At 43.3% G+C, this 19,619-nt stretch overlaps 1 protein-coding gene across 1 annotated transcript in view; it reads right to left on the reverse strand.

The window, feature by feature from the left end:
* Positions 1-19,377, reverse strand: part of LOC129704209 (uncharacterized) — a 20,375-nt gene extending 998 nt beyond the window's left edge. Inside the window, exon 1 of the mRNA XM_055647168.1 lies at positions 19,012-19,377. Coding sequence (XP_055503143.1) covers positions 19,012-19,099 — 88 coding nt within the window. The 5' untranslated portion in view covers positions 19,100-19,377. The remainder of the gene's footprint in view (positions 1-19,011) is intronic.
* Positions 19,378-19,619: the final 242 nt, after the last annotated feature.

A 19,619-nucleotide genomic window follows, 5' to 3' on the forward strand; every position in this document is an offset into this window, starting at 1 on the left:
CATTTGGAGTTCAAAATTAAAAGGTAAGCAAAAGGTGAATCTTAGTAAACTGTCTGTTTATTTAACTCAATCTATTAAAAATGAGTCCGTTATTTTTGTATCTTGTGTCAGGTTAAGCCAAAATTTCATCACCTATATTCACTTGACCCCTGTGGTTTATTTATCTGCACGTGATATGATTAGATAACCCAAGCAATCTGTTTTGGCTTCACCTCATGATTTGTTTGTTAATATTTTAATGGGAACTCCTTTCTCTTGGTGATTCAAATATCACCAAGACAGATACTCAAGGTGGAGAAAAGGGTTTTTGGCATGCTTGCCTTCATCAATCATAACGTTAAGTAAAAAAGTTGAAATATTATGTTGAAGTCGTACAAGACACTACAGTGGCCACACTTGGAGTATTGGTTCATTGGATGGGCAGGCCAGAACTTTATTCCTTGGAGCGCAGGAGGCTGAGGGCTGATCTTATAGAAGAGTGTAAAACCATGAGGGGAATAGATAGGATGAACGCACAAGGTCTTTCCCCCAGAATTGGGGAATTAAAACAAGAGGACATGGTTTATGGTGAGAGGGACAAGATTTAAACAAATCTGAGGGTAAACTCTTTCACTCAGAGGATGGTGGGTATCTGAAACCTCTTGTACCATTTCCCTAAACAACATTTAGAAGACACTTGGACGGGTACATGGGTAGGAAAGGTTTTGTCAGATATGGACCAAACATGGGCAAATGGTACTAGATCAGATTCAGATTCAGATTCAACTTTATTGTCATTGTGCAGTGTACAGTGTATCAGATGGGGCATCTTGGTTGGCATGGATGAATTGGGGTGAAGGACATGTTCCCATCTGTCTCTGAGAAGTTGGGCAGATTGGGACTTTATTTCTTGGAGAATGAGGGGTGATCTTATTGATGTGTGTAAAATGTGCATAAAATCATGGTGCATAGGAAGGGCTAATGCATGAAGTCTTTTTCCCAGGGTTTAGTTCAGAGATAAAGGCCCTTCAGCCCACCAAGTCCGCACCGACTAGCGATCCCCACACATTAACGCTGTCCTACTCACACTAGGGTCAATTTACACTTATACAGAGCCAATTAACCTACAAAGGAGGTGGGAGGAATCGGAGAAAATCCACGCGGTCACGGGGAGAATGTACAAACTCTGTACAGACAGCACCCGTGGTTGGGATTGAACTCGGATCTCCAGCACTGCAAGCGTTGTAAGGCAGCAACTCTACCGCTGCACCACAGTGCTGGGTTGGGGAATTAAGAACTAGAACACATGGGTTTAACGTGAGAGGCAAAAGATTTAATATCAACCTGAGTGGTAACATTTTCACATAGAGGGTGGTGGGTTTCTGGAAGGAGCTATCAGGCAAAGGCATTGAAGCAGCTACTCTCGCAACATTTAAAAGACATTTAAACAGGTACATGGATAAGAAAGGTTCAGAGTGATAGGGTCAAATGTGGCAAATAGGAATGATTTTGTACTGCTAACACTCAGCAGGCTGAGTCCTGATGACCAGCTGCCTGATGAAGTCTGATGCAAAGGTGAAAGAGCCAGCATGAAGAATAAACCAAACTCATTTTGTTCTTGGAAACGTAACTATTGCAAATAGTGGTGGACAATGAAACATTCATCAATTATAGTCACCAACAATGGCAACACCATTGTAAACATTCCCACATGACCTTATCATGAAAGGAATGTTATTGTTCAAGCATCTAAAATTATGTGATGATGGCAATGTCAGGACAATGTTGATATGTTTCATTTATTGGGAACTTCTGGTTGGTTGTGGTTGCGAATGTTTCAGCCCTGTCTATGGCACTCGTGTGCAGAGCTTCATCACTGCTGAACATGGGATGCTCCAGGAAGCTACTGCTACCCTCAGTACTATAGTTGTGCATCACAATTCTTTGGGGTATTGTGTGCAGTTCTGGTCGCCCCATTACAGGAAAGATGTGGAGGCTTTGGAGAGGGTGCAGAGGAGGTTTACCAGAATGTCACCTGGATTAGAGGATTTCAGCTACAGGGAGAGGTTGGATAGAGTTAGATTGTTTTCTCTTGTGCGTCGCTGGTTGAGGGGAGACGATAGAAGTATTTATAAATTCTGAGAGTTATAGATAGGGTAGATGGTCAGAATCTTTTTCCCAGAGTGGAAATACCCAACACTAGAGGGCATAGTTGTAACGTGAGGGGGATGTTTTTCCCCCACAGTGAATGCTGTGGGCCTGGAACGCACTGGCAGGATTGGTGGTGGAGGCAGCTATGATTGAGGCGTTAAATAAACTTTTGGATAGGTACATGGAAGTGCAGGGTATTGCGGGATATGGATCATGTACAGGCAGATGAGATCAAACATTGTGGGCCAAAGGGCCCGTTCTTGTCCTGTACTGTTGTATTTTCAATGTTCTGTTGTAATACACAACAACCTGGGGTTGGACTGACGCAGAGCTCACATTTGTCCATCGGATGTGAAATCACCTTAATCGGTTGACTGCTATTTAGTGTGTTTATGCTACAAATGCACTAGGGCACCTCGTCGCTTTTAGTAAACTCAGTATGACATTCAGTTAGCAGATGGAAAAAAAAAAGCGAACTGGGGTCATTTTAATCTGTAGATAGATCTGCCTTCAACTCCTTGAGTCAAATTGAATTCATCATCTAAAGGTACATTTTGATTAAAGTGATTTCCTTAAAGTTGTATGGTTCCATTTCATGTCATGAGTTGGGATCAGAAATTGCACTGCATAGAATCCATGCCGACTGCGATACCTACACAAAGCCCATTTTCCCAAATTAGGCCTATATCCCTTTAGGCATAGGGTGATAGAGCTGTTAAACACACCCTTTGGTCCAACCTGTCCATACCAATCAGATTGGCATACTGGGCTAACCACATTAGCCTGCCTTTGACCATTTCTCTCCAAACTCTTCTTATTTAGAAGTCGTGATGATCTGCATCTGGGACATTCTCTGGCAATTTGCTCCAGGTACAGAATGCCTTCTCTGTGGAAAACATTGCCCATGAGGTCCCTCTTCCCTCTAACCTTAGAACTACATCCATGATACCTCAAAAAAGACACAAAGTGTTGGAGCAACACAGCAGGTCAGGCATCATCTCTGGAGAACATGGATAGGTGGTATTTCAGTTTGGGACCTCCTTCAGTGCGATTGTTGTGGGTGGTGGGGGGGGATGGGAGAGGGAGAAAGCTGGAAGAGAAGTGGCAGTAGGAGAAAGTATGGCAAATGATAGGTGTTTACAGGTGAGGTGGGATTTGGATTGGTAGGTGATTGGACAAAGATGAAAAGAAAAAGTGTGAGATAAGGAGATATGGATAGAAGAGGCATGAAATGTGGTCAGAATAATGAATATAGGTGGAAGGGGACAGGATAGGGAGAAATGGATGCATATCCAGATGGAACACTGGGAAGAGAGGGGGAAGAAAATGGTGTGGGTTGTTAGTAGGTTAGGTGCCTAAAATTGGAGAGTTCAATGTTCATACCAAAGCAGGAGGTATAGGTCAGGTGCGATAGCTGGGGTTGAGCAAATCCCTGGGCGAGGAGAGGTATATACTTAAGAAGGAAATCAGGAAGGAGAAAAGGGGGCCTGAGATCGCTTTGCCAGAGAGGATTAAGGAGAACCAAATAGATTTTACAAGCATTCTAAAAGGATCGGCTCCCCAATAGCAAGTGGGAGATAGAGAACAGTTATGCAGACAGATTAGCAAAAGATGCCAAAGCAACAGGGTTAACTTAGTGGGTGACTTTAACTTTCCCAATATTGACTGTGACTTGCTCAGTGCCAAAGGCCCAGACAGGACATCATTTCTTAGGTGCATCTAAGAGGTTTTCTTGAAAAGTGGGTGGTGTTGTAGATAGTGAAGATGGTTGTCAAAAATTGCAGCAGGGTCTTGATCAGTTAGGCTGAGGAATGGTTGATGGAGTTTAATGCGGAGCAGTGTGAGCTGCTGCAATTGTGGAAGTTTAACCAGCGTAGGACCTACACAGTGAATGGCCGGGCTCATGGAAGGCCATGTTACAGTTGTACAAGACATTAATTAGCCACGTTTAAAGCATTGTGTACAATTTTGTTCACGCATTTATAGGAAAGATGTTGTTAAGCTGGAAAGGGTGCAGAGAAGATTTACGAGAATATTGCCAGGATTTAAGGGCCCGACCTATAGGGAAAGGTTGAACAGGCTCGGACTTTATTCCTTGGAGCGTAGGAGGGTGAGGGGTGATTGTATGGTGGTGTATAAGATAATGAGAGCAATAGATAGAGTAAATGCACAGTATTTTACCCAGAGTAGGGGAATCAAGAACCAAGGGGTATAGGAACTTAATAGGAAACTGAGGAGCAACATTTTATACAAAGGGTGGTAGGAATATGGAACGAACTGCCAGAGAAAATAGTTGAGCCAGGTACTATCGCAATGTTTAAAAAAAAAATTGGACAGGTACATAGATATGATAGGTTTAGAAGGATATGGCCCAAATGCAGCTAGGTGGGACTAGTGTAGATGGGGCATGTTGGGCGGTATGGGCAAGTTGGGCTGAAGGGCCTGTTTCCCCCGCTGTATGATTCTAGTATGTGGATAGTCCAACCCGAGAAGGGAACATACTGAACCTTGCATTGGGAAATGGGCTTGGCCAGGTGACTAGTGTTTCAGGAATAGTGATCACAACTCCATAAAGTTGTTTTGAAAAGAGACAAGGCTAGATTTTGCAATAAGTTCCTAAATTGGAGTAAGGCAAATGGGAACGTTATTTGGCAGGCGCTCAGGTAGGTACACTGGGAACGGTTGTTATTGTGTAAGCCCACATCTGACATGTGGGAGTTGTTTAAAGTTGTTTAAGGCCCAGTTGATCGAAAATCAAGACCAATATGTTCCAGACAGGAGAAGGATGGCAAAGTAAGTCAATCTTGAATGATCAAAGAGGTTGTAAATTTGACCAAAAAGGAAAAGGAAGTGCATACAAGGATTTAGAGGAATATAAAGAAAGGCGGACAGAACTGAAGTGAGCAATTAGAAGGTTCAAAAAAGGCACCACAAAATAGCTTTGATGATTTGAATTAAAGAAAATAGGAAATTTGGTGTGTGTGTGTGTGTATATATCTATATTACTAAAAGTCTGATCTTGACCACTTCCTGTTCTGTTTATTGATTTTAGAAAAGACGCTGCCACTTGCGGCTGTGATTTTTGGCCGTCTTACTCAGAGTCCCCCTCCGCTGTGCAGAACAACAGGATTGTTCATAGAAATATTGAAAATAGGTGCAGGAGTAGGCCATACGGCCCTTCGAGCCTGCACCGCCATTCAATATGATCATGGCTGATCATCCAACTCAGTATCCTGTACCTGCCTTCTCTCCATACCCCCTGATCCCTTTAGCCACAAGGCCACATCTAACTCCCTCTTAAATATAGCCAATGAACTGGCCTTGACTACCTTCTGTGGCAGAGAGTTCCAGAGATTCACCACTCTCTGTGTGAAAAATGTTTTTCTCATCCTAAAGGATTTCCCCTTTATCCTTAAACTGTGGCCCCTTGTCCTGGAACTCCCCAACATCGGGAACAATCTTCCTGCATCTAGCCTGTCCAATCCCTTAAGAATTTTGTAAGTTTCTATAAGATCCCCCCTCAATCTTCTAAATTCTAGCGAGTACAAGCCGAGTCTATCCAGTCTTTCTTCATATGAAAGTCCTGGCATCCCAGGAATCAGTCTGATGAACCTTCTCTGTACTCCCTCTATGGCAAGAATGTATTTCCTCAGATTTGGAGACCAAAACTGTACACAATACTCCAGGTGTGGTCTCACCAATACCCTGTACAACTGCAGTAGAACCTCCCTGCTCCTATACTCAAATCCTTTTGCTATGAATGCTAACATACCATTCGCTTTCTTCACTTCCTGCTGCACCTGTATGCCTACTTTCAATGACTGGTGTACCATGACACCTAGGTCTCGTTGCATCGCCCCATTTCCTAATCGGTCACCATTTAGATAATAGTCTACTTTCCTGTTTTCGCCACCAAAGTGGATAACCTCACATTTATCCACATCGATGAAAAATAAAAGAGTTATTAGTGTTTTAAAAAATGTTGAGATTCTCTATCCTGAAGGCCACGCCCTTTCCAGAGGGACTATAAAACCCAGAAGTGTTGAGTGCCTCAGTCAGTCTCAGCAAGATGGGGGAGCGAGAGGGTCACACCTCTCAGTCTGAGCTGTGAATAACACTGAACCCATGTCTACTAAACTGTGAGTGTGGTTTTACTGACCTTGAGTGCCCTTAATGTGGTTTGAAAATGAAAATGTGGTTGGTTTGAAATAAAGCACAGCAAATGGTTGGTGGTGGTTGGTTTGAAATAAAACACAGCAAATGGTTGGTGGTGGTTGGTTTGAAATAAAACACAGCCAATGGTTGGCGGTGGTTGGTTTGAAATCGCAAATAATTAAAAGTCTAAACTTGACAACTTCCTGTTTGCACTGTATATTGATTTTAGATAAAACGCTACCAGTTACGGCTGTGATTTTTGGCCATCTTACTCAGTCCCCCTCTGCTCATCAGGTGCAGAGGATTCTTTCCATCAATGAAAAATAAAAGTGTTATCAGTGTTTAAAAAATGTTGAGAATCTCTCCTGTCAATCACATCATAAAGGCCACGACCCTTCCGGTGGGAGGGGGGAGGGATTATAAAACATGGAAGTGTGGGTGTGGTTCAGTCTCTGCAAGATGGGGGAGGGAGAGGTCACGACTGAGCTGTGAATCAACTGAACACATGGAATGTATACTGAACTGCGATTGTGGTGTTTATGTGGTGTTTTGTGTGGCTTTATAGTGGTTTTATGGTGGTTTCACACTGCTTGAAATGGTATGAAACTGCATTTGAATGTGGTTGCCTTGCACCCTGCATGAAATTGTATGAAATTTCATTTGAATTTGGTGGCCTTGCACCTTGCTTGAAGTGGTAGAAAAGTGCACTTGTGATTGGTGGCTTTGCACCCTGCTTGAAGTGGTAGGAAACTGCACTTGAATTTGGTGGCCTTGCACCCTGCTTGAAGAGGTATGAAACTGCACTTGAATTTGGTAGACTTGCACCCTGCATGAAGTGGTATGAAACTGCACTTGAATTCTTTGGTCTTGCACCCTGCTTGAAGTGGTATGAAACTGCACTTGAATTTGGTGGCCTTCCACCCTGCTTGAAGAGGTATGAAACTGCACTTGAATTCTTTGGCCTTGCACCCTGCTTGAAGTGGTATGAAACTGCACTTGAATTTGGTGGCCTTGCACCCTGCTTGAAGAGGTATGAAACTGCACTTGAATTTGGTTGCCTTCCACCCTGCTTGAAATGGAATTTCAAGGAATAGCAATGAGTCAACTGCCAGCCCACCAGCCAGCGAGTTAGCTGCCAGCACATCAGGCTTGAGTGACTGAGCTGCCACCCCATGAATACATTTGGCCCACAATGTCCATACTAGCCCTCTGTAAACCAGTACATATGTGTATGTGAGTGTGTATATATGTTTGTGTGTGTGTATATATATGTGTATATATGTATGTGTGTGTGTGTATATATATATATATATATATATATATATATTCACACATATGTGTATATTCATATATATTAGTGGAATGAGTCGGTATACATATTTATGCTGACTCATTCCACCGCTGTTTCCCAACCTACAAAGCATTTGCATCATCTTATTTATCGAGGCATAGAGTTGTGCAGCATGGAAACAGGCCCTTTAACCCAATTTATCTTAACCGACCAAATGACGACCTGAGCTAGTCTTATCTGCCTGTGATTCGCCCATATCGCTCTAAACCTTTCTTACCCATGCAGCTGTCCAAATGTCTTTCAATTATTGTTATACTACCTGGCTCAACTACCTCCTCTGGTAGGTTGTTCTATCTACCTACCACTCTCTGTGCGAAAAATTTCCATTAAAATGTTCCCCCTCTCACTTAAAATCGATGTCCTCTGGTTTTAGTTTCCCTTACCACAGAAAAATATTGTGACTATCCATGTCCTTCATGATTTTATAAACCTCTATTAGGGCACTCGTCAGCCTCCTTAACTCCAGTAACAAAGTCCCAGTCTAGGCAAAGTCCCAGTCCTTTTTTTAATAGCTCAAGCCCTTCAGTCCTAGTAACATCCTTCTGAATCTTTTCTGTACCCATTCTAACTCAATGACATACTTCCTATAAACTGGGCGACCAGAAATGTAAGCAATGTTCCTAGTGTGGTCCCACCAGTGACATGTACAGTTGTGACATAAGATCCCAACCTGCGTACTCAATGAAGATAAGTATGTAATCTCCTTCTTCACTACCCCGTCTACCTGTGTCACCACTTTCGGGGAACTATCTTCCTGTGCTCCTAGATCTCTTTGTTCTGTAACTCTCCCCAGGGCCTTGCCTTTTACTGAGCAATCCTGCCCGAGTTTACCTTCCCAAAATACCACCTCACACTTATCCGAGTCATTTTTTTGCGTCTCAATGTGATTTGTTCCTGCCACATTTCTTATAATTTATGTTATAAATATGGTAAAAGGACAGGTTAATTCTTTGAAACCTGCATTGTATCTCATTGAATACTGGAGCAAGCTGTAGATAATATTACAGATATTTGAATTGTGGACATGTACCACCTCCATTAACACATGGGCTGCCATTGAGAATTTTATTCAAGTGTGTTTATTCTGTGCTAATGTACATTGACAGCAAATATTCCTCCCTCATGAAATGTGTTTTAAAATTGGAATATTGTATATTAAAATGGAATTTTATACAACAATATGTGACGATTTGGGCTGCTGTCGGAGAGTTACTGTCTCATTGGCTTTCCTGGTTCATTTGTCAAAGCTGCTCGGGAGATAGCCTCCTCTTCTCGCACACAGTCACAATGTCTGACATCTTGTGAGCACTTGCAGGCTTGATGCAATGCTGGCTTGGTGCTCACTCAAAGCAGCAAGAGTCTCCGTCATCTTACTTGCAGATTCGGCCAGATTTGTCAGTATCGGGGTAATTTGTTCGACACAAACATTTACCATGGTACATTCATCCTTGAGAATGGGTTGATATCGTTCAAGAGGTTCCCTCTCCTCTTCCTTCCCCTTCCAATGTATAAGACCTCTCTGAGATTCTTGAGGTATTCTTCCTTCCGCTGGTGGTTCCACTATGTTTAGCAGGGTTATTGAGGTTACCTCTTCCGATTTACTCATCATATGCAAGGTTTTTGGAGAATATTTCTCTCTACTGGTTGATTCCAATGGTATAATACTACATAGTGTTGGTGAGGGTAACAGGTCCTCCTCAACCAAACTCTGTGGTGAGTGAATAATTTGTGATGACTCGGGGAATATTTCTTCCTCCTTGTTGGAAATTATTGGTGATGGCAGCATTTGTAACGATTCCTCTTCTTGACTGGAGCCTGATGATGGTGATAGAGTCTGTAACGGTTCCAGGATCTGCATGGAGTCTGATAACACTGGAAGGTTTTGTAACAATTCCAAGTCCTGATTGGAGACCAATAATGCTGGAAGGTTTTGTAATGATTCCTGGTCTTGACTAGAGATTGTTAATGGTGGAAGAATTTGTAATGATTCCTGGTCTTGACTAGAGATTGCTAATGGTGGAAGGTTTTGTATTAAGTCTTGCTCCCCGCCAGCGATGGGTGATGGTAGATTGTTTTTGATTGATTCCTGCTCCCTGCTGGAGACGGCTCTTGATGGACTGGTTGGTAATGATTCCTCCGCTTTAAAGGAAAGTGCTATTGGTGGAATCATTTCCTGCTCTTTATTTGAGTCAAATGCTGGTAGATTGTTTTGGACTGAGGCTTTGTCTCCACTGGTGAAATTTGAAACACTTTGGAAAGATTCATTTGTTCTTCCGGTGGGCTCTGAACGAAATGTTTTGACAGATTGAAGTTCTCTGCTGGTGAACTCTATTGCTGGTTCGCAGTGAAGGGATGACTGTGTTGCTATTTCCAAATTGCTATTGAGGTTTGATGGTTCCAGTTCCAGCTTGTGGCTAGTTTGTTGCAAAAGTACAATAGTCTGCGAGGACAGTGGCATGAATTCCTGTACAGCACCGTAGGCCAGTGGGCAAAGAGCAGTGTAGGGTGCTACCGATGACGATTCACCTTCTAGATTGAACTGTTTTTGTAGTAATATTGTGGATAAGGGGGGTTGAAAAATGCTTTCCCCTTCACTGCCAGGCTGTTGGACATTTTGGGGAAGAGGTTCGTCTGTTATATTGGTCAGCTGCAGAAATGACGAAAATTCCTGTTCCATTCTGACAGGTTTTCGAAGTTGATCCGGTGAGTTGTCGTCTCTGTTGGAGAACGGAGGGACTGGAAGCATTTGGCTCCGTGTTCGCTGATCTCCGCCAGGTGAGAGCTGGGACGTGGGCGGTCGAATTAACTCTGCTCTGTTTCTGTGAGATGGCGTCCCAATCACCTTCCCTTTTTTCCTTGCAATCCTCGGTGGTGCTGGGATGTTGGGAAATGCCGTGGGCAACATTTTTTTGTTTCTGTTTGTAGGCTGAGGTGGAATTTTCTGGAAGATACTGTTGAAATCTGCAGGATTTGTGCAGGAGATGTTTGTGTTTGATGATGCTGCAACTTTGCAAGTTAAATCTGGGAGAGAAGATACTCCACTGTTGTCATTGAGCATAGGTTCCCCTGATGAATGAGTCACAGTGACGTGGGCTGATATGCCATCGCCATCTTCTGAAATAGAATTTAAATAATCTTTAAGAATGGAGAAAGACTTGTTTAAAATACAGTTGATGAAGAGTAGCTCAGTCGGATCTTGCATGGCAGAGACTTTGAAGTTAAAACCCTCTAAGTGTGAAGGTGATAATAAAGGAAGGGTCACTGCTCATGCTTGTTTGTGGACAGAATGGCTACACCTGACTGTGGAGACTAGGGAACTGGGCTGACCAGTGATAGATCCAGTTCAATGTGAAGAGAGGAAAAGCTGTGCAATATGGAAATTAAAAGCAATAGAAATAAAACTATTGTGCAAAACATGGAGGGATTTAGAGATACTATTGGCTGAATCAGCAAAGCTGTTGATGCCATAAGGAGAAGCAATAAAAAGAGCAGGCAGTGGGTCAGACTGCGTTATCGGGAAAGTGAATTCAAACTTTTACAATAGTCCACAAACAATCCTCAGGGCGGTTTCCCTCTACTGTGGTTAGTTAATAGGGCATTTTATAACTAAATCATCTATATCTCTTTCCCAGTCTTTAATACTTCAGAGATTTAGACTGATTAACTACTGAGATTTGATGGTGGGTGTTGTTCTAGCATTCGATCAGTTAGTTGCAAAGTTACAATGATTCTGTAAATTTAAAAATTGAAGCTTTCAAAGCACATTTAGAATATTAATATGGATCAAAATAAGCCACATCCCCATCACCAAACCTAGGAATTCCAAAGTTCATCTTCCTCCAGTCCGAGAAAGCAACTGTTCACCACAAACTTATACGGTCTATTATTGAGTAAACTTTGTACCCACGCTGTCAGTGTTTCATGACACGTGCTTTAACTCTGCTGATAGCCTGATGTGTAACACCTTATCATCAAGATCATCAAGAATTTCCACCAAATTGTTTAAAAACATGATTTGCCTTCATCAAATCTCTGCTGTCCTCCTTAATAAATACATTTTTTCCATTGGTGGCTATGAACCTGTCCCAGATCAATGTTTCCAAGACCTTTCCCAGCACCAGACGGAAAGCTAATTGTACAACTGTACATTGGACAAGTCAAAACTTCCCTTTGTTGAACATGTGAATAATATTCACCATCTCAAGAACTCTGGTACCACTCTCGTGTTCAAAGGGCATTGGATGATTATGGTCAGCTATCTAGCAATTTTCCCCCAACCTTTCCCTAAAATGTTAGAATCCATCCTGTCAATCCTGATGAAGCAGAATCTTTAAGTTTAGCCAAATTTACTAATGCATAAATTCTATCAATGCTTAATGTACATCTCAGTTACCTCCTCTTTTACAACTGTTTTGGAACCAACCACTTCCCTGATGAAGACATGCAGAATACTCGTGTAGTATCTTAATAATATACCCAAGCATCTATGTGTAAGTGCTTGTCCATTATAGGCTCCATTCCTCCAGGTCCCACCCTTTTACAATGTAATATGCCTGACAAATACTTCTGGATTCATACTTATGTGGGCAGCTGATATTTTCTTATTTGCTCTCTTAGCCTCTTATTTTAGTTTTCAATTCCTCCCTGATTCTTTTCTTTCTGTTCTCACTGATACTGTATGTACTACTGGTACATCAGACGCAATTGCTTTCTGTTACTTTCCTCTGAATTTCTTTATCATCCATGAGCTCTGGATTGTTAATCCCCCCCCCCCAGCCCCCCCTCCTTTTCTCTTTATAAGAATGTGCCTTAACTATATTAAACATCTCTTCCTTAAAAACAGTTGACTGTTCACAGAGTCATATAGTCAAACAGCATAGAAACAGACCTTTTTCTCCTCTACCTCCATCCATACATTTTGCCATCTACAATAGTCCAATGAACCCACTTTAGGACTTTATCCTTCCATGACTTTTCTATTTAAGGATCAGCCTAAATGTCTCTTGCACATAATGATTGCAACTGATTCCACAACCTCCTCTAGCAGTAGTTCCAGATGTCATTCACTCGGTGTTTACAAACTTTCCCTACAAATCCCCTTTGAACTCCTTCCTCTCAGCAAAAACCTGCTTTTAAGGAAACACCAACTATGGGAAGAAAAGATGTGTTGATCTATACTGTCAGTCTCTAAAAATCCTGAATATTTCTATCATGCCATCCCTCAGCTCCTGTCCCTCTGGGTAAATATTTGTCATCCATGTTAACAATTGGGATGACAATATTGTTAGCATGGTAATTTGTGAGTGAAGCCAAATTGGTGCAATGGACAGTGAAGAAGGTTAATTAAGATTACTTCAGTATCGAGATGACCTGAAGAAGTGGGCCAAGGAGTGGCAGATGTAATTTAACTGTGATAAGTGCATACTGTTGCATTTGGTCAGTTAAACCTGGACACGACTGGTACAGTAAATTATAGGGATGTGGAGAGTGTTGTAGAAGAGAAAGATCGCAGACTATAGGTATGTAGTTAACTGAAAATGGGGACACAGGGAGGTAGGATGCTTATCTGGAGAAGGGTCCTGACCTGAAATGTTACCTATTCACATTCTCCAGCGTTGCTGCCTGACCCGCTGAGTTACTCCAGCACTGTCTTTTTTTTTTTGTAAACCAGCATCTACATTCCCTTGTTACTATGAAACGTTTAGTGTTGCTTGTCTTCATCAGTTAAGGCATTGAATACAGGAGTCAGGACATCATGTTACATTTGTACAAGTATTTGGTGTGACCTGAACTTTTTTCCCTAGAGCATTGGAGGTTAAGGGATGACCTTATACAGGTTTATAAAATCAAGGGGGGCATAAAATAGGTGAATAAGTACAGTTTATTTCCTAGATGCCTACAACTGATCACATAGATTTAAGTAAGACCTGAGAGGGACAACTTTTTTTCCACAGTGAGTGGTGGATACATGGAACAGTAGAGGGGAATATAATTACAATGTTTAGACCATATTTGGACAGGTACAGGATAGAAAAGGTTTTGTGAGATTTGGGCAAGCACAATCAAATGGGGCAAGCTCAGATATATGTCTTGGTTGGCATGTATAAGTTGAGCTGAGGTGCCTGTTTCTATGTGGTATAACTCCATGGCAAACAACAGGCAGCTCGGCACTGATCCCCTTGATACATCGTTGGGTACAGACCTCCAACCTGAAAAGCAACCTTCCATTACCATTCTCTAACTCCTATCACCAAATCAATTTTATATCCGACTGGCATGGTAGCCCTGGATCCATGCCATCTCATCTTCTGGCAGAAGGCCAATGTCCATCAATCTCCTTGGTCACCTCTCTTAAAAAAAGCTCAAATTTGCAGTTTCCTACATAAAGCATAGACACTCAGAATGTTTCCCAGGGTGGAAATGTCAAATTCTAGGGCAAAGTGTAAAGGTGATATTTGAGGTGTGTATTTTTTTATACAGAGAATAGTGGGTGCCTGGAACGTGCAGCCGGAGGAGATGGTGGAAATGTATGTGTAGCAAATTTAAGTGGCATTTAGGCAGACAAGTGAACACAACAGGGGTGGAGGCACATAGATGATGTGCAGACAGATAGAATTGGTTTAAATTAGCATAATGATCAACACTGTCATCCTGAGATGAAGGTGGTTCGTCTGTGCTCCACTGTGATATGTTCTATATATTCTAAAGCCATGCTGGCCATCCCTAATCAGTCCTTGATTTTCCAAATGCAGATAGATTGAGTCTCTCAGAATTCCCTCCAGTAGCCTGTAATTTCCTGGTTAGTCCTTGCAGCCCCTCTCACCTTTAGCTGAGGTACAAGAAGATTGGAGGCTGTCTGATACAAAAAATCTCTGCAAGTTCCTTGTAATTTCCTCCCTTGCTTCCCATGTCTTCAGTTACACTCGGTCAAGCTCTGAGAATGTATCCACCTTTTTCAAGCCACCGCCAACACCTCTTCTTCCAAAATGTTGGTAAGCTTCAGGACATCACTGTTCTCTTCCATCACAAGTTTCCATGACCTTGTCCAAGGTAAAACCAAATAAGCATGTCCTTTTCAGCAACAATGCATTGATCATAGTGATGGTGTCAGGTGTCCTTTCTGGATTGTGCTGATCAGATGGGAGGACCTTTGTAAATCACTGAAAGATGAAACTTCAGAAAGTGTTTTTATTGAAGAAACCGTGACACTTCATGATGCTGTAGTACAGTAATTGAGATTCTAACAAAATAGAAAAGGATTTGCATTTTTTCTATCATTTTCCATTTCTCTTTCAGGACATTCCAAAGTGAATTACATCCAATGGTAAAGTTTTGAATTGTAGAAAATGTGTCTGCAATGTAATTGACCAGATAATCTGGGTTTAGTGTTGACAATTATGGGATAATAGTGCTCTGGGTTAAGGTAAATGCCTCATCCAGCTGTTCCTCCGACATCGTAATATTCCCTCTGTACTGCCTGTTGGGCAGCGTAGAGTTCCCTCATTATTTGGAGTGGTGACCTTGACCTTAATGCCCAAGCCCACACCGTTGTGAAATGTATTTAAGCAGATGTCAACCTCGTACATTTTTGTGGATGTTGATTGCTTAGTTGGTTCAGGAAGATTCTTCCTTATTCTGCGGGACTGTGCAACCAAGCACAATAATAGTTGCAATCTTGGTCATTGCTAATTCCAAAAGTGATTTGGCCACAGTGCAGCGAATGTGGTAGGTTCTCGAAGAGAAATCTCATAGAAGTCCCTTTGCACGTTCCCCTCTGGATCAGATAAATAATGTCGGATTGTCCTGGAGTGAAGGCAACAAGATCACAACTGGGGAATTATGAAATATTATGGCAGAGCGCTTGAGGCAGTCTTTGAGATGTTTTCATTTGGCTCTAATCTCCATTGTCAGTGAATATTTCTGCTATAACAATCCAATTCCTTTCAGTAAGCTATTATGTGACCTATTTCTCCCTGCCCAGCAGTCAGCTCTGGCAGCTTACAGTGTTGGACAACAATTACACTCTCTGGGTTTTTGTCATATAATACAGAAAAATAAAGCACAAATGGAGTTTTAACTCGGACAAGTGCAAAATGTTGTATTTCGGTAAGTTAAACCAGGAAGGACTTAAACAGTAAATGGTGGAGCTCTGGAGGGTGTCGTAGAACAGAGAAACCCAGGGATGCAAGTACAATGGTAAATAAAGTGGTCAAAAAAAGTATTTGCACGCTTGCCAACTGTAACATGAACTCCCAACTTTTGTACTCAATAGATATGCTTGAGGTTTTTGGAGAGGTGTCTAAGGGGAATGACGAGGGCTGGGAGATAGATATTGCTCATGTGAACTTTAGCAGGACTTTGAAAAGGTCGCACATCATAGCCTGACTCTGAAAGATAGTTTGCATGGAATTCAGGATGAGCTCGCTAACTGGATAATTGGAAAATGGGGGGTTGAGAGGTAAAAATAGATCAGCCATGATTGAATGGCAGAATAGACTCAATGGGCCAAATGGCCTAATTCAGCTCCGGCCCATATGGTCTTGAAGCAGTTGAGACAGTACAGTAACAACATTTAAAAGACGAATACATGGATAGAAAAGATTGAGAGCAATATGGGCTAAACATTGATAAATAAGACTAGCTTGGATGGGACACCTTTATTGCCATAGATGAGTTGGGCTGAAGGGCCGTTTGAGTGCTATATAACTATGATTCTATCTTTGAACTTCATGATTTCACAGAGACACAAAACTGCAGATGCTGGTTTACATAAAAAGATATAAAGAGCTGGAGTAACTCAGTGGGTCAGGCGGCATCTGTGGTGCACGTGGTTTAGGCAAAATGTTGGGTTGGCATCCTTCTTCAGACTGATTGTAGTGGGGGGAGGGGTGGGGAAGGTTGAAAGGGAGGTGGGGGTGGGACAAGGTCTTGGCCACTAATATATAAATACAGGTGAGGGGAGGTTTTGATCGGCAGGTGGTTGGACAAACGCCAGAGATGAAAAGACAAAAAGTGTGAGATAAAGAGGTCAGGGTGGATGCAGAATGAAATGTGAAGAATGAATCTAGGTGGAGGGGGGCATGGGGTGAATGGAAGAGAAACGTGAGAAATAGGTGAACATCCAGATGGGGCTCAGAAAGAGATGGGGGTAAAGGGAGGTGGAGGGAAGGGAATGGAAATTATTTATTGCTTAATTACCTAAAATTGGAGAATTCAATGTCATGCCATTAGGTTGTAAGCTACCCAAATGGAATATAGGGTGGTGTTCCTCCAATTTACATGCGACTTCATTCTGTCAATGGAAGAAGATCAAGACAGAAATGTCAGTATGGGAAGGGGAGTTAAAATGGTTATCAACCAGGTGATCCAGTAGGCGTTGACGGTCCAAGTGCAAGTGTTTGGTAAACAGTTGCTTAGTCTACGCTTGGTCTCGCTGATGTACAGGAGGCCACATCGAGAACAATGAGCGCTGTAGATGAGGTTAGAGGAGACGCAAGTGAACCTCTGCCTCACCTGGAAGAACCATTGGGATCCTTGGATGGGTGTGATGGAGGAGCTGCAGGTTCAGGTGTTACATCTCCTGCAGTGCAGGAGAAAATACCCGGGGAGGTGGTGTTTTGGGTGGGAAAGGATGAGTGAACCAAAGAGTTGTGGAGGGAGCAGTCAGTCTCTGTGGAAAGGGGTGGGGTTGGGAAAATGTGACTTGTGGTGGAATCATGTTGGATGTGGCAGTGAAGGTTTCCCCGTCTTCTCTGTGCCCCACCTGATTGCACATCCATTTCTCCCTCCCCCCTCCTCCCCCTGCTCCCACCCCATCCCATTCCACATATATTCATTTATCTTCACATTTCCCACATCTTCTATCCCATCTCCTTATCTAACACTTCTATCTTTTCACGTCTGGCCTTTGTTCAACCATCTGCCCCTCAACGAGCTGTTGGAGAAGGTAGTTGAGGCAGACACCATCACAATGTTTAAAAGACATTTGGACAGATACATGGTAAAGATAGGTTTAGAGGGATATGGGCCAAACGTAGACAGATGGGTCCACTGTATTTGGGACACGTTAGTTGGTGTGGGCAAGTTGGGCTCAAGGGCATGTTTCCACTCTGTACAACTAAGGATCCAGACCCCAAACGTCACCAATTCATGTTGTCCAGTGATGCTAACTGACCTAATGATTTATCCCAGCACTTCGTTTTTTCTTGGTTTTATACACCTCGAAAACATCATCCCGCGGTCTCCCTTTGCTCCAAAGAATAATGTCCCAGGTACACAAAAAAGCTGGAGAAACTCAGCGGGTGCAGCAGCATCTATGGAGCGAAGGAAATAGGCAACGTTTCGGGCCGAAACCCTTCAGCCTGGCCAAACTCTCCCTATAGCACAGGCCTTTGTGCCTGGCAACCACCTCATATATCTGAGGAAGGACATTATTGCCATAGAGGGAGTGCAGAGACGTTCACCAGACTGATTCCTGGGATGTCAGGACTATCTTATGAAGAAAGACTGGATAGACTTGGTTTATACTCTCTAGAATTTAGGGGATTGAGAGGGGATCTTATAGAAACTTACAAAATTCTTAAGGAGTTGGACAGGCTAGATGCAGGAAGATTGTTCCCGATGTTAGGGAAGTCCAGGACAAGGGGCACAGCTTAAGGATAAGGGGGAAATCCTTTAAAACCGAGATGCGAAGAACTTTTTTCACACAGAGCGTGGTGAATCTCTGGAACTCTCTGCCGCAGAGGGTAGTTGAGGCCAGTTCATTGGCTATATTTAAGAGGGAGTTAGATGTGGCCCTTGTGGCTAAGGGGATCAGGGGGTATGGAGAGAAGGCAGGTACGGGATACTGAGTTGGATGATCAGCCATGATCATATTGAATGGCGGTGCAGGCTCGAAGGGCCGAATGGCCTACTCCTGCACCTATTTTCTATGTTCTATGTTTCTATCTCCTCTGCCCTCTTTCCAGCTAAATGGCATTTTTCCAAAGCAAGGCGACTAAAACTGAACACGTAGACCGCTCGGATCTGATCGGTCTACGTGTTAGCTCGACTACACCTGTTCGTGGGTGCAACATCTAACTTCCCATGGATCAGCCTCGCTCATATCCAGGTATTTGCTCCTCAGCAGAGCCGCGCCATAACTGGCCAGATGTGTGCAACAGCTGTCGGGGGTGAGGGGCGATCCCTTATCTTGTTTCCGTCTGGCATGTGTCGGGTGTGAACCTTGCACTTGTCCACGTCCACGACAGAATCTGCCCAGTGCTGGTGGTCATTTGAGATGTAGTGTGGGACGGCCCGGGTGTAAACCTTGCTCCAGCCTGCGGCCAACTCCGCCTTTACCCGAAGGGGAGTCCCGGACCATTCTCCGTTCTTACCTTGAAACAAATTTTGTTGGGAACTTGTGATGCTCCTTCTGTGGATCCTGCTGAAGAACCCGGAGAGGTGTGTGATCCTGTTGCCCATGAGACCCAGAGAGCCAACCTGCTCCTATCCGCGTCTCTCACTCTTCCTGCCCCGACCTCTGAACATCGTCCGCCTGTCTGCTGGCTCCGTGAATTTGTTCTTCATTGATATCTATGCAGTTCGAGACCGGCCTCTATTCGGAACAGACTTTCCCGATTTTTGCACAGTCCGCCCCGTTTCCCCCACCCTTTACTGTCTGTCCCGAGATCGATCTCTTTCTATATTTTCTCGACGTACATATGATTCTCCAAAGTATTTTATACCTTTTTATAAAACACAGATGTGACGCCGCTGCTATAGAAACCTCGGGTGTCATTATTCGCCGCTCGCCCGTCATTGGGCGACGGTCGGCGTCACTGGCGGGTCACTGACGCTCACCCTCACCCCTGTTACCCTCCTGACCTCACCCCTGCCCCCTGCCCTCCCCCCCCCCTCCTTCTCCTTCTCTTGCCCTGCCCTTGCCCCACACACCCCTGTACTCCCCCCCCCCCCCATTACCCCGCCCTACCCTTCTCCTACC

This window comes from Leucoraja erinacea, chromosome 15 (genome assembly GCF_028641065.1).
Source record: "Leucoraja erinacea ecotype New England chromosome 15, Leri_hhj_1, whole genome shotgun sequence".
Classification (NCBI taxonomy): Eukaryota; Metazoa; Chordata; class Chondrichthyes; order Rajiformes; family Rajidae; genus Leucoraja; species Leucoraja erinaceus.